General features: G+C 39.1%; 1 protein-coding gene across 4 annotated transcripts in view; it reads left to right on the top strand.

Annotated features, from left to right (window-relative positions):
• Positions 1 to 13,208, top strand: part of GPR63 (G protein-coupled receptor 63) — a 213,488-nt gene that overhangs the window by 29,459 nt on the left and 170,821 nt on the right. The window contains exons 1-2 of one of the 4 annotated variants that reach the window (XM_073336793.2): positions 282 to 332; positions 708 to 6,049. The exons of 2 other annotated variants lie outside the window; for them this stretch is intronic. In XM_073336793.2, the coding sequence (XP_073192894.1) occupies positions 852 to 2,111 (1,260 nt within the window). In that variant the 5' untranslated portion in view covers positions 282 to 332; positions 708 to 851 and the 3' untranslated portion in view covers positions 2,112 to 6,049. Of the gene's footprint in view, positions 1 to 281; positions 333 to 707; positions 6,050 to 13,208 lie in introns of those variants that run through there. One more of the 4 variants, XM_073336792.2, reaches the window with a different exon arrangement.

Here is a 13,208-nt window from a genome sequence, read left to right as displayed (position 1 = left end):
TCCTGTGAGGGAGTGAACAAACACCATACAAGACCAGAGTAGGAAGAGGTTAAAGGTCCATCTGGGAAACAGAAGCTGAAAGTTGCCTTGCACTGCAACACCTGCCAGCAATATTAAGCCTGGACGGAGGCCACTCCTGCTGGGGGTATTTGAAGTGGAGGAAGCAGACTTGAGGGCTGAGAGGTCCTAGACAGCTACGAACTTTAGGGGAAGCCTGGATAAAAGTTTGGACTTTTTGTTCATTATTTGTTTTTATTATTGTTCATTTCTTTGTTAATAAACTCCAGCTGTGGGAAGGGATTACATTTTTGATCCTATGTGTTTTAGAGCAGGTAGGTTACTCTCTGACTTATGCTTCCTCGTTACACTGTGACTTCAAAGTGTACCTAAAACCGGTGCCAAATAAAACTAAGCCAAAGACTGTGTTTCTGGGTGTGGTGCTCCATCTCCCTTCAGACTTGAAATGTTAACAGTCTCAGACTCACTCAGATTCCAAAACACATTCAGAATGTTCAGATTAATGGTCTAGGACTGGAGGGTGGGTGAGGGAGGAGAACAATTACAGAATGATCAGAGAGTTAATATCAGAAAACAGGGGTTTTCAGACTTATTACATTATTTGTCCTGTAGTGATGTCTAAGAACCAATTTTTTTTCTGCTCATTTTAAGTTTCATTCCTATGTTTGTTTGTTTTTTGTTTTTTTCAGGCATAAATATTGTCATGAAAGTTGGAGCTCTGCTGTTTTCAGTTGTGTAATCCTGATTTGGTCCAGGGCCAAGGAACGTGATACTACCCTTACAAGCTGAAATGCCTTGAGGACCTTGGCTCTGCATTCATTCCTCCAGAAGCAATGGTTTTCTCCGCAGTGTTGACATCTGCTCATTCTAGGACATTGAATGCTACTTTTATTGTCTATGAAAATGCCTATATGAATGTTACCACTCTCCAATTTTTGCTTCGTAGTGGTACGACACAACCATTGAAACACAGTTCAGGGGCCATGGTCACCACTGAGATAAGTACTTTACTAGTGAACCCTACAGCTATCCTGCCTACACAAGAAGTTTTCAAGAGCTTGAGTCTGCCACTCCAGATCATTCTTTCTGCTGCTATGATATTTATACTGTTGGTTTCTTTTCTTGGAAACTTTGTTGTCTGCCTCATGGTCTACCAGAAGGCTGCCATGCGATCTGCAATTAACATTCTCTTAGCAAGCCTGGCTTTTGCAGATATGTTGCTTGCGGTGCTGAACATGCCTTTTGCTCTGATAAGCATCATTACCACGCGATGGATTTTTGGAGATATCTTCTGCAGAGTCTCTGCCATGTTTTTCTGGCTGTTTGTCATAGAGGGGGTGGCCATCCTACTCATTATTAGCATTGATAGATTCCTTATTATAGTTCAGAGGCAAGATAAGCTGAATCCTTACCGTGCAAAGATTCTCACTGCTGTTTCATGGGCTGCATCCTTTGTTGTTGCTTTTCCATTATCTGTGGGGAACCCCAACCTGCAGATACCTTCTAGAGCACCTCAGTGTGTTTTTGGCTACACCACTAGTCCTGGCTACCAGGCGTATGTGATACTAGTTGTACTAATTTCTTTTTTTATTCCATTCATGGTGATGCTGTACTCTTTTATGGGCATACTCAACACTGTACGACACAATGCAGTTCGAATCCACAGCCACCCGGACAGCATATGCCTCAGCCAGGCCAGCAAGCTTGGTCTCATGAGCCTTCAGAGACCTTTTCAAATGAACATTGATATGAGCTTTAAAACTCGTGCCTTCACAACCATATTGATTTTGTTCATCGTTTTCATAGTCTGTTGGGCGCCCTTCACCACTTACAGCCTTATTGCCACATTCAACAGTCACTTTTACCACAAGCACAACTTTTTTGAGATAAGCACTTGGCTCCTTTGGCTCTGCTACCTCAAGTCTGCACTGAACCCGTTGATTTACTACTGGAGGATTAAGAAATTTCATGATGCATGCTTAGATTTAATGCCCAAGTACTTCAAGTTTTTGCCACAGTTCCCCGGTCACACAAGGAGACGCATTCGGCCAAGTGCCATCTATGTGTGTGGGGAGCACCGGTCAGTCGTGTAAAATTGCAGCTATTTGACATGATGATTATTTTCTGGGATTATTTGTTTTGTTTTATTTTAACATGGCTCCTTCAACTGCCATATCTTATAACTTAAGTATGGTTTTCCAATATCTCGTTCAATTTTATGGGAAAACGTGATTGATTAGAACTGGGTTTACTGTCAGAAACAATGTAAACAAAATTACAAATATTACCTCCAGGATTCATCGGAAACCCAGACTTTTTTTTAAATTACATTTCTAATATTTTGTCAGTTTTCTGCTTATTAAGCCTGCAATTGCATCTAATTGTAGGGTTTTTTATGCTGCTATGGTACAGTATATTTAGTTGGTGTAATTTTTCTGAAAATGTTGCTGCTTTCTGCCAAGACATTAGAGCCAAAAAGTCACATTTAGGTAACTTCTTTTTAATTTTAACAAAATTTCAAGAGTTTTGATGATGACATCAGAACATTTAAAAAATATTTCCATTAATATTTTGTGCACTTTACAAAACTTGCTACAGAATCTGTTTTTCAGAATGTTTGTGTTGCCTGTGGAGGAGGTTTTTACACATTATAGTGGTAGTTTAATGAAAGATCTGTTTAGTTTCGTGAGGGCAGATTTACATTGGTGTATCTAAAACTACAATTACTGATTTGCTGGATATTGTTCCTGAAAATTAACCTGATGGGATATTAACTCCTTCATCCTGGTGAATGAGGAAGTGGAGGCAGAATGAAAAGATAAAATATCATTGTACACATTTTAATATTTTTGTGATTATGAAACTTCCAAATCTATTGCTATGTTCAAAAGTCAAAGTTATAAATTAGGGCTGTGATCCTGTGATTTACAGCATGTAAGCAGACGACTGTTCCCATTCAGAGCCCTAAGGAAGTCAGCGGGAGTCTTTGTGAGTGGACTGCTGCACCCATGCATTCTAAATGGGCAGGATCAAGGCCTGGGAGAGTCTATGGCCAAGGAATAATTGGAATAGGTGTTTCTGGGTCCAAAAAAAAAAAAAAGCACATGAACCATGTTTCGGTGTGGGGCAATAATAAACACCTTCATCTAAAGACTGGCCACAGTCCTACAATTTATAACCACGACAAAAATTGAGAAAATCTTCCCATGAAATAATCTGATCTGTAATTATAAGAAGTTGGGGAGATGGTTTAACAAATGGGGAAAGTTTGGGAAGCTAGTTCAGAATTTATAATGGAGAGTTGGGCAGTGGGGCTTGAGTGGGATCAAATACGTCAAATTCCCTACCTCTCTCCTGTATTTCTTTATGTTGTTTTTATTTGCCATCTCCCACTCACATGGCCACTGCCCCACTCATTTATTATGTATTACAAATCAGCTTGTTTAGTGGAAGCTTCTTTCCCTGGAATGCCACACCATCTCTTGGATTCACATCAGGTACTGACTTTGCCTTTCTCGATAACTGCCTTGAAAATATCCATTCATATTTGAGAATAGGAAAAATGTCAGTGGATTTCCCTCAATGATCATAATCTAGGTATGTATTTTTATCAACTACATAAACTTGTAAATGACAGGTGAATCGGATAAACGGGAAAATTTGTTGCATTTAAGTAACAGCCCTGAATTGGGCATCAGGGTGGAGACAGGTATCACCACAGGGAAGATTGTGCTTGTGGAAGGTAAAGTCTCTTCTGGGCTGTATTTGTGCATGGGAGGAGTGCAGCCTGCTCCCTCCACACACAATCCCATTGGCTACGAATTGAAGGAGCAGATTGCACCAGCCCTGCTCCAATTAGGGGATACAGTCATCACCCTGCTACCTTCCTACCCCCTTTTTCAGCATCCTGCTCTCCAGGAGTAAGTGGTCCCTGTGCTCTCCAGAGTACGGTGTCAGTTCTGTTAAGTGTCCCCTTCTAAGCTGCATAAGGTGTGCGTGTGTGCATAGAATATCAGGGTTGGAAGGGACCTCAGGATGTCATCTAGTCCAACCCCCTGCTCAAAGCAGGACCGATCCCCGACTAAATCATCCCAGCCAGGGCTTTGTCAAGCCTGACCTTAAAAACTTCTAGGGAAGGAGATTCCACCACCTCCCTCGGTAACACATTCCAGTGTTTCACCACCCTCCTAGTGAAAAAGTTTTTCCTAATATCCAACCTAAATCTCCCCCACTGCAACTTGAGACCATTACTCCTTGTTCTGTCATCTGCTACCACTGAGAACAATCTAGAGCCATCCTCTTTGGAACCCCCTTTCAGGTAGTTGAAAGCAGCTATCAAATCCCCCCTCATTCTTCTCTTCTGAAGACTAAACATCCCCAATTCCCTCAGCCTCTCCTCATAAGTCATGTGTTCCAGTCCCCTAATCATTTTTGTTTCCCTCCGCTGGACTCTTTCCAATTTTTCCACATCCTTCTTGTAGTGTGGGGCCCAAAACTGGACACAGTACTCCAGATGAGGCCTCACTAATGTCGAATAGAGGGGAACGATCACGTCCCTCGATCTGCTCGCTGTGCCCCTTATACATCCCAAAATGCCATTGGCCTTATTGGCAACAAGGGCACACTGTTGACTCATATCCAACTTCTCGTCCACTGTAACCCCTAGGTCCTTTTCTGCAGAACTGCTGCCGAGCCATTCGGTCCCTAGCATGCATGCATACTGCATAAGGCTTGTGTGTGTGTGTGCAAAGAAGCTTCTTGTTCTGTATGAATGCATAGGGACCACTCACTATCTGGAGAGCATGTCTGGATTAGATTTTATGAAGCTATTTAGTGAAGGTCTAAGGACACTCTCAAAGTAATCTCTACTCCTCTCACCTAAAAATATTGATAAAAAGGTATTTGTATTTTGAACATATTAAAGTAGGAATTTTGCCTTGATTTTTATTTCAGTTTTAAATAATATCTTGTTTTGAACAATTAAATGCACTGCCACTCAATGCAGATTTAATAAGACTTTGGGCTTTCAAGCCGAGGCACCAGGGCTAAGGTGTTGTTAAAATGAAGAGGCCCCTTGAAGTCAGCTCTTACATTCACATTTAATTCTTCTGGTGGCATACTTGTAACAGTTATCCTCTGATCAGATGACAGGCAGTAATGGAGTTTTAGAGCAAAACAACTTGTTTTTTTGTGTTCCTCTTAGAGTACAACTCTTGTTTTTAATGAATTTTGCATCTGTGGTTCCAGTTTATGGCTGGGCTCGATTTTGTATTTCAGAGCTATCCACTCCTTTTCTCTCTGAAAACAGAAACATTGTGCTTTAACTAATGTCATACAATGGGAGCACACACACTCTACCACTGGCAGGAACAGATATTTTGGCTCTGTCTTCCAGACGAACTAAACTGGTTTGAATGGATGTAATAAAATAAAATAATTCAAGGAGGAAAGAAGATGAGTAATCCAGTGAGGTTAGTTAAATGATTCCTTGAAGGGGGAACATGACCTTGCGGGGATTTCATAATCTCTGATCTGTGCAAACTGTGAAGTAGAAATTGCATCTGTCAAAAATGTGATTTGTCTTGGTAATGCAATGTTTAAGCCCACATTGGAGCATGTTCTCTTCTCAATGCTTGATCTGTTAATGCCAGCTCTTTGCATTGGGTCAAACTCAGAGGAGTCTTGAAGTGGGGGTGAAACATACAAATGGAATAGGTTTTGGGGATTGGGAGGTTAGCAGAAAAAAACCCCCAGCTAACCAAGAGGGAGTACAGTAAAGTAAAGGTGAGTTGCTCAGCATAAAAATCAGACCAGTTTACCCCAATGTGTTATTTACAGAACCAGTTGGTTTATTGTGTTCAATTGGCTGTTACAGAGCAGTGCCTTGTTAATTTCAGTTGAATTCTTAGGATCAAGATAAAGATTGTTAAACTGCTTACTCTCGCTGGCTATGATCCTGCAAACAGATGGTAACTTTACAAACAAGTGTTTGCAGTATTAGGGCAATTGTGAAAGAGAAATTTTAACTGGGGCCGGGCCGGGGGGTGGGGGGTGGGGTTTAAAATCTGAAATTAATTTGATCCTTCTTAATTTTTAGGAGATTACAATATTATTCTTCCTCTCCAAAAATGACTTTTTTTTTTTTTACTCATGACTGAACTGTGTTCCCATCTATTATATTCTGAAGATTCTTTGGTATTGAAAATGAAAATGAATTTTTTTTTTATTACTTTGCAGTTATCTCAGTGTTGTTCAGTCAAAGCATGAAGCTGTCACAACTTTCATGTGTACAAATCTGTTGCTAAAATGAGTTTTCTATATTCCTAAGGGATGTTGCATTTCTTGGATAGTTTTACTACTTATGTAAAGGTATTTAGTTATATAGAGAAGAAAATGCTTTTTCTCTTTTCTTCCTCTGTTGATTTTCACTTTTATGCCTGATACTTTTATAATTTTATTTGGTTTTATGCTTAGATGACTGCCAGATTTTAATGTTCTTTCTAAGAACGTGAGAGATTTTTCACTCTCAAGTCATGCAATGTTGCCCTCCTTGAAAGATTTATTGGTTCATTTTTCTGTGACAGCAGAACTCCAGAACACACATTTGTTGCAGCGAAAAGGGTGAAGAATTTCTTAAAAGTCAGTTTTTCCTGGAGCCACGACTTTGTCATTATGAACTGGTTTAATCTTTTTGAACAGTAGTAATTTACCTATGTGGAGAAACCTTGAATTTACTGTTTTAAAAACAAATTGTTAAGTAGAATTGTGTTGTATTTTCTGTACATATCACACCCATGAAAATAACTCAAAAACAAAAAAGGAAAATAAACATGAACATTCTTCAACCATGTGGGGAAAGTCTGTGACATTAAGAAATTGTTATATTCACACTCAGATGTAGGCCTGTCAAAACGCCTATAATTTTAATATCTGCTTTTATCATTTCAAATATTTTTAAAGCTTCCTTTATAATTCATATAATGAAGACTAATGTCTGCACCATTAGAAACTTTCCTATATTTGTAGCTGTTTTTGTTTCACCCAAAACATTATTTCCTTTATGGTAATTGTACAACAAAATGCAGTAATGCTAAAACTGCTATGGAGATGGTGCCAATATATCTGAAACATATGTTAGCATTTTTAATGAAGGAAAGAGTGAAAGCCTAAAGGAGGATACATAACTTTCTTTATTTCCGTATAAAGTAGATGTGCTACCTTTTAGCTATGACTGAGTAATTAAAATCATCTTGGTGTGGAATAAATAGAACATATGCCACGGGCAGTGGTACAGTACAGCATGATTCATTTCCACACATGACAACGACTTTTATGACTCAATTTCTGTCTATTTGTAAGTGACGGATTATTTCCGTCAGTCGTAGAAATAAGAATTGGGGTGAATTGGATGATAAGCATCTTGTGGTTTTATGGGAATTTTCAGTTAGCAAATGATCGACACCTCTGCCAATAATTTTTGAAAATTATGGAGAATTAATGTTATACTAAAGGACTGGTACAAGGTGATGTGATACCGGTCTAAGGACTTGTCTGCAGAGGGAAACTTCGCTATTGGTAACTGTGGTGAGAGTGCAAGTATAAACAGGATGCTGCTCACATTTTAAGCAGGGATCTAATGCAGGATTGGGGATCCAATATGTCTATGTCATGACTAATTTATGGCTCTACGTAGTGTATAGATTATGTTCACCAGTAAAGGCCCCAGTTTAGCAAAGCACTTTGTGTTTAAATACCATTGACTTCAATTGGACTAAAGCACTTGCTTAAGTGCTTTTCTGTATCAGGCCCATATAGTATAAGTAAATGTGCAGGATTCCAATAAATTGCTCCCCAGTATGAACGGGCCTGGCGGGAAATGTGATGAAATACAATTTATTTCAGCATTTCTAAGGCTAACACTTTCCCCCACAATCAATCTCATCTGAGAAGAAACTGTTGTCTCTAGTAAGTGTTACTTTTTATGCAGTCTGAAAAAAATAGAGTAATCTTGTTATTACAAAAGAAAAAAATTGAAAAAAGAGACATAAAATCAGTGGTACTGCTAATACTTTAAAAACAAATAAATGCTGGTATTTTTGCATACTTCTGTAATTTTGTGAATGTTCAGCAAAACCACAGTTTCTATGGATTGCTACCAGAAGGATGTGCCAGAATTCAGATGCTATTATCAGATATACTAGTAGTTTGCTTTTATGCACAAAATGTTGGTTTTTTATAAGTAAGTTGTGCAACTCTTTTTATAACAATTATGGAAACATTAAAATCTTCAGAAATTTAAATATTGCAGATGATACAATATTCTACAGCTGCAAGCTTTGCATAATGCAACAATTCTAAAGCAGTATGTGTACCTGTTGTATTTGTCAGTGTCTAAAGAATCAGCTTACTGCTATGTGGGTGAAGAACATAGCAACAATCATGCAAACATACTTGTAGCTGTGACTGGCATTCTGCCTCAAGCAGATCGTTGCATGGAAAACCTCTGTGGTTGGTTTGATACGATTTAGTTTTGTTCACCAACAATACAAATTGGAATTCTCTTCTCCCATAACCACCCTCCCTTCTCTTTCCAACATTTTCTAGGACTACTGACCCCTTTTATGTGACTAGCTGACATTTATGGTGTGTGTGTGTGTGTGAGTGCGAGAGATGAAGGTTGTGTGGAACCTATGAAAGTGGACTACGTTTTAGGGTTTGTCTATATGAGGAAACTAAGGAAAGTCTATAGTGTAGATACTTACTACAGTAACAGAATGGTTTTTCTGTCGCTGAAGTAAATCCTCCTCTCCAAGAGGCAGTGGCTGGGTTGATGGAAGACTTCTTCCATTTATCTAGCTGTGTACACACCAGAGTTACGTTGACCTAAATACGGCACACAAGGCACAAAATTTTTTGCAGCCCTGAGTGATGTAGCAAGATCAACCTAAATTTTAGGTGTAGACCACGCCATAGTTTGCTTAATCCCAGAATTTCCTCTAGTATTAAGGGCCTGTCTACACTATAGGTGTACAGCTACAGGACTGCAGCGGTGCTACTGTGGAACTATAGTGTAGATACTTCTTACATCAATGGAAGGGATTTTTCCATCAGTGTAGTTAATCCTACTGTTTTAGAGGTGGTAGCTAAGATGACAGAAGAGTTCTTCCATTGATTTAGCTGTCTGTACACCTCGGGTAGCTCAACCCAACTACGGTGCTTGGTGTGAAATTTTTTCACAGCCCTGGGCAATTTAGCTAGGTCAATCTAATTTTTAAGTGCAAACCAGGGCTAAACTAAGGCCACTTTACTTTTGAATGTGAGAACATCCACATAGGGGGGTTTAATGTTCTTTAACTTCACACCATTAGTTAATCGGTCTTAACTTTCCTGAGTGCCCCTGTGTAGAGAAGCCCTTAATGCAATTGAGTAACTTTGGAGCCCAATTGTCACCATAATGGTGAGGCTCTTTGGAGATTTTTTTATGAGTAAAATTTTTGGATCATTGTTTTGTTTTTGACTTTAGAATACACATTTGTAATTTATTTCAAATTCTGAAAACCAAAAGGCATCCGTCCATAGATCTAGGTGCCCGGCTATCAATTTTATTGTACTGTACAATTCTGTATGTTTCTAAACCCCTAATCAGCCTCACCCCTTAGCAAAATCCTATTGTAGTCAAAATTAACAGATCAACACCCCATTCTGTAGGTACATATAGCTATAATGTCTTCAGAAATACTAGGTGTTGCCATTGTAGGAGACGGCACCAGACTGGACAGGCCCCTGGCTTGTTTCTGTATGGCAAGTTTTTTGTTCTGAGATAGCAGTAATAATTTTTAATTCTTACTGTTTACATTTATTGTTGATCAAAGTTGAATTATAAGGTTAGTAATGGTATTTAAAAGGCCATTTCTTTGTACCTCTTTATTTACTTTTGAGATTCTTTCTATTCATGAGCTCACCTTGACTATGGTGCTAGGAAACTTCGGTGTCTTTGTACGCACAATTGAAGGTCTGTCTTTCTGGTGCTGATTGTGGAAGGCTGGTTTTCTTAATCGACTTTCTCAGAGGAATTCATTACCTTGAAACCTCTGCCTAATAAGAGATGTTTTCAGCTTTTGAAGTTCAACTAATTTCCATGAAGGATGACATTACTAAGCAACAGATTCTGTGGAGTGTCTCTCGAGGAGCAGAAGCTACAGTACACACAAAAAGTAAAAGAAAATTCCAGTACCAGAAGCAGCAGGGAAAATAATTGATGAAATGACATCCTAGATAGAGCAATCAGACCTAATATCACATACAGCATATCTGTCCAGGAGAAGAGGCTTCTTGGAGGCCAGTCCTATACTGTGGCTTGAACTCCTCCAAGAACTAAGGACCATCACCACCTCTGCTCGAAGTGCAAGGTGCATTTCTTTGACCTTGCATTCTCTAACATAAATACATAGCAACATATACACTTAAAAAAACCCCAAAAGCAAAGCACATTAAGCACACACAGTTCACCCCCAGAGGAGAGTGAACCACACATGCCACATGTTAGTCACATCGCTTAATGAACTACTGGAAGATGCACAGATATTATGGTGATGTGGATGGTACAAGAATCTATATAGAGTAGACTAGAATACAGGAATGCTTGCTTCTTAGGCCGTAAAGCATAATGTCACTTCTCCATATTGGTTTTGCTGTCTGGTTTTACTATGGCTAAGTGTACACTGGCACTTTTGTCAGTATAACTTATGTCACTCAGGGGTGTGAAAAAAAAATCCCTCTGAGCGACATGAGTTACAGTGACAGACGTGCCAGTGGACACATAGCCGGTATGGACAGTGCTATGTTGGCAGGAGACACTCTCCTGCTGACATAACTGCTGTCGCTTGTTGGAGGTGGTTTAATTATGTCAATGGGAGACCTCTCTCTCGTCTGCATAGAGCGGTTACGTAAGCAATCTTACAGTATCATAGCTGTATCGATACAGCTGTGCTGCTGTAAGCTTGCTAGTGTAGACCTTACCTATGTTAGAGTGGAACCTTATATACGCATCATGGCTGGAATTATGACAGTTAAATTTTCTAGAGCACTTGTGTACTTTTTGTTTGACTTTGTCCTAGTTGCCACCATAGATACATAGTAGGTGAGCATGCAGAAAACTAAACAAAAGCCTCCCCGCCAAGTTTCCCTATGAATATGCATTTGAATTTTTACATGATTTGTTTTGACCTTGTCCGTGTCCTTTTTTGTGTTCTGTTTGAGCAAACATTCAAGCTCTGTCCAGTTTATTGGCACAAATTTTGCATTATGTGAATTTCCGTATTCATGGCAGAAATGTTTTATATAGTAATCCAATCAGATAAGAAAAACAATACTATGTAATTTAGGTGACTAATCCCAGATAAGTTGTCCAGTATACATTTTGGATGACTATGATCAAGCCAGGAAGTAAAACATTCTAAAAGACAGATTTGACAAATTTGAATGATAAGTACATTCAAGCATATCACAATCTAGTCATGAATGTTCCAGAGACAGAGTGAGTGAGGCAATCTACAGTACATTTGTCAAATTAGTGGTTGCCCAGTGATGGGATGAATCAATGAGTAATCAAAGCTCCTGGTTCTACGGTGCCTCCTCCCAATCTAACATCCAATCATGCCCTAAAGCAGCAGGAGAGAGATCTTATTTAGGCCACCCCCTCATTCAGCTGAAAAGTCCCTGAAAAATCTGCCTATACAACATGCTCTCAACAAAGGAAAAAAGCTAGATTCTGACTATATTTCCCACCCTTCCGAAGCAAAACAAAACAAACAAATCCAAACGCACCCATGTTTGAAACACTCTGTTACTCTGATACTGGGCCTGTCTTGAGCACCGCCTGCCAGTTATAACAAATTGTTCCAGGCTGGGTGGTGCGTTTTATATGTGAACCAATTATGAGGACTAGGCTGAGACAACCAGACTCAAACCCACAGGGCATTAATAGTGGTATAAAGTTAAGCCACAGCATACCACACCAGCTAGTGTAAACATGCCTGTCTTCTGAAAGCAGAAATACTGACTTCTTGTCTTCTCAGATAAGTTTCAATATGTTGGTCTTTCAAACAATATTTTGTTTAATATAATAATAGATGATCCTGAACCACAGGCTCAAATGTTGTGGAAGTTCGGGACTGAACTGGATCCAAACTTTATGGCTCAGTCCTCTGCCTCTACCCCGCTACCCCCCTTCACCCTTTCTCTCTTTTATATTTATATATGGGTTGAACTGGAGCCCTGGCTAAATTTTCCCAAGCCACTGATTTTTGGATGCCCAGCCTAAAAATCTTAAAGGGGCCTAAGGGGCCTGACTTTCAGGAAGGGCAGAGTATCTATTCTGTGAAAATCAGGCCCTTTTATGGTTTCTGAAGGTGGGAAATGTGAGTCAAAATTGAGGCACTCAAAGTCACTAGTCACTTCTGGAAATGACTGAATCTGAATCCCTACTAACTTTAGAGGAGTTCAGATTGACATCTCTATGTGAATTTCACAGCTTTGGCTCATTTCTATTTAAAGATCACATTCTGTATCTGCTGGATGTATTATGTATGCCAGATATCATTACCTTTTCAAAAATTATTGAGCTACTAAGAAACAGGAGTTCTCTTCTTGAATGTATCATCACTCTGTTCCAAGCTTTGGATCCTTTTAATTATGAAATAAGAGGTAAGATATACGCACTGATTAATTGACCACACAGATTATATGTCCAGTACTGGCACAATTAAAATGTGAAAATACAGCTATAGATCATTTAAATATCTGCTTTTGATTATCCTATAGCAGAGAAGTTTGGGTCACAAATACCTGGGAAATTACTTCATTTTAAAAAAATGTACAGTATCTACATAATGTAGTCGCTCCATCTGTTGACTTCAAAGGAGTAAGTAGAAGGAGACATTCCTTTTGATATTGTGTGTTGGATTTAATCAGAGAGCAGTTAACATGTTACATAGGCTTCAGCATGCTGAAAATAACTGTGATGTTCCCTGTCCCTTTTTATTACTCCAAGTATAAATTGCCATAATCAGTTACAGAGTATGTTCATGCACAAGTAACCTAAAATCCACAATGATGTGTAAAACGGTGAATATAATATAAAATCTAGAGATGAGACCAAGCTCCTGAAGAACAAGCTTCTGGATCTGAAG

Source organism: Lepidochelys kempii, chromosome 3, assembly GCF_965140285.1.
Source record: "Lepidochelys kempii isolate rLepKem1 chromosome 3, rLepKem1.hap1, whole genome shotgun sequence".
NCBI classification, from domain to species: Eukaryota; Metazoa; Chordata; order Testudines; family Cheloniidae; genus Lepidochelys; species Lepidochelys kempii.
This window is presented reverse-complemented; position numbering and strand designations above follow the sequence as displayed.